This window comes from Tribolium madens, unplaced genomic scaffold (assembly GCF_015345945.1).
Source record: "Tribolium madens isolate multiple individuals breed KSU strain unplaced genomic scaffold, Tmad_KSU_1.1 Scaffold_19;HRSCAF=116;Tcas5.2_LG9, whole genome shotgun sequence".
NCBI classification, from domain to species: Eukaryota; Metazoa; Arthropoda; class Insecta; order Coleoptera; family Tenebrionidae; genus Tribolium; species Tribolium madens.
In genome coordinates this window covers 4,526,624-4,529,111 of record NW_025400983.1, presented here as the reverse complement: position 1 = coordinate 4,529,111, position 2,488 = coordinate 4,526,624, and the positions used below count along the sequence as shown (strand labels likewise).

General features: G+C 31.2%; 1 protein-coding gene across 1 annotated transcript in view; it reads right to left on the bottom strand.

Moving 5' to 3' along the window:
• The window catches only part of LOC123011466 (ras-related protein Rab-37-like), an 8,215-nt gene extending 5,733 nt beyond the window's left edge, over window positions 1-2,482 (bottom strand). Inside the window, exons 1-2 of the mRNA XM_044408913.1 lie at window positions 1,989-2,482; window positions 1,754-1,943 (exon numbers count right to left, since the gene is read on the bottom strand). Of these exons, the coding sequence (XP_044264848.1) occupies window positions 1,754-1,933 (180 nt within the window). The 5' untranslated portion in view covers window positions 1,934-1,943; window positions 1,989-2,482. The remainder of the gene's footprint in view (window positions 1-1,753; window positions 1,944-1,988) is intronic.
• Between the last annotated feature and the right edge of the window lie 6 nt (window positions 2,483-2,488).

The following is a 2,488-nucleotide window of genomic DNA, read 5'->3' as shown; positions in this document are numbered from 1 at the left end:
TTTGATGTCCTTAAAAGGCATTTAAAAAATTCCACGAACAAAACCTAATTTTCATGATTAAAAATCTATTAAAAAAAAAACGATGAAAATTCTGGAAATAAATAAAAACAAATCAGATTTAAAGTGGCATGTGATTCAGAAATTAAGTTGGTAATATTGATTACGAGAGGCCGTTAACTCTGGAATTAAAGTATACATTTTAGATTTTAATTGAAATTGTTTGGAATTATTTGCTAGTATTTGGAATTATTAAAATTATCCTTGGATTGTTTAGAATTACTGGATTTCTTTTTGGAATTATTGGAAATAATTTCTTTTGAAAATTACGTTGGAGTTCTTAGAACTATCAATATTAATTTGCAATTACAGTAATTATTTTGGAATTTAAAAATTAAGTTCGAAGTATTGTAAAAAGTGATCTGAAAACAATGGAATTACTGAAATTTTGATGGATTTTTTTGGAATCAGAATTAGTTGTAAGCATTTTTTTCAGTTAACGAAAATAAGAGCTCACTTTCTTCTGTCCATTAAATAAATAAATAATATATTCATTGTTGTCAATTTAATTTCAAAACCCCAGACCACTCTAATCGAAAATGTAAAAAAGTTGTAAAAATATACGTTGTTGATAACTATACTATTTGAACTGTCATTTTTAAATTTATTTCTTTAAAAAAATACAAAAACATATTATTATTGATATACAGGCTGCGCCAGAACTCGCGCCCCAGAGAAAAATGCTATGTAAGATAAGATACCAGAAACATGGAAAAAATGTTAAAAAAAATTCTATCTATAAAAATTTCGAAGTTATGAGAGTTTAAATTTTGCACTTTGACTTTATTTATGTCTGTTGGAAAAATAATTTTCCAAGTTTTTTTGCTACAGGCTATTAGAAGAGGAAACAAGGAAGCTGAATCCTAAATTGTAACTCTGTTTAATCTTATACGAGTTCATCAGTGTCACTAAATAGACATAAAAAAATGTCAAATGTCAAAAAATTAATATCAAAATTTTTTGACAGAATTTTTCCATATTTCTGGTATCTTATCTTACTTAAAATTGTTCTCTGGGGCGCGAGTTCTGACACCCCTGTACATACATGCAGTGTTTTTCTAATTATTTCCTAAACAATACAAAAATTGGAATTTTTCATTAACCTTATCTCTCAAAAGTCAAAAGTATTGCAAACTATGCTATTTTGAACCTGAAGATGCCTAAAAATACGAAACGATGATCTCCTCTGAACTGTTTACAAAAATAATTATTTATTATTATATGTTGACTTTCCAGTGTAACTTTATTCACTTCCGAATATAGTTATAGACAACATATACCTACATAACCTTGATCCACATGATTACACATGTAACATTTAATCGAAGAACGCTGTTCGTTCCTGATTAGTTGATAACAGTCACATGACCCGTTATTTCGTTAGTGTCGTTAAAATAACCTTTAATTTTTTTTAATTATAAAATTGCAAACATATATCTACTAGAAAAATTGATTTTCGAAACAATCGTGTCAAATGAAATATTAATAAAATAAATTAATAGACATCTTTTACAATAAACTTTTTTTATTTTACGGACAAAAAAATGAAAAATTGTGAATTTAATTAAAATTTCGGTGCTTGTACTAGGTTGTAAAAAATTAAAATTATACGCCAGGAAGCTCATTATCGGGCACCATTTATTTATGTTTCTATTTTTAAGTTCAAGGATCGAAATACTTGTTGCTAAATCCGTACCTTATGGACGATCTGTTCGCAGTCTTCGAGTACATCAGTCTGGCAAAGTTTGAGTACTTCAGCCGGAGGCTTATAATCCCTATACCCCGTGGGAGAGGGGGTGTTCTTCTGTCCTGAAACTCTCAGACTATCCTCTTGACTCTCGAACACGTCGTCGTCCATGCTATCGTCGGCTGCCATCCTGCCGAGACTGAATCGCAAGCTTCGAGGAAAACACATCAATACAACAACATACCGAATTGTGAAGTTCTCCTCGTCGCCACTTTAAATCGCATAGGGAGACTTTTTGGCCGATTTGGGGACACTTTTGCGCGATTTTAACCACTGAAGGAATTCAGGTAGCAGCCATGTTGATCCCCGTCGACCCACTCTGATAAGGACTCGCTAGGATCAATGAACGCCCACACACACCCAAAGCTCATTGAAGATTTCGACCAGACGCGAGCTTTGTGCGATACATTTTTGGTCGGGATTAAAGGGCTTTGATGATGGGGATTTTAAATTCAAATGGGCTTTATTCGATGAAAGAGTGAAGATTAAATTTATTGAACAAAAAATTACACGAAATGCCAATTTTCGATTAATTGAGGCCCACAAATTCTCACAATGTAATTTTTTAAGAGTAGCAAGTAAAATATTGAATGACAAATAGTTTTTGAGTTGTTATTGGTTGATTTTTCGTCGATTTTGGGACATTTCCGACAGATTTTTTAGAATTAAAAAAAAGTTCGTAAA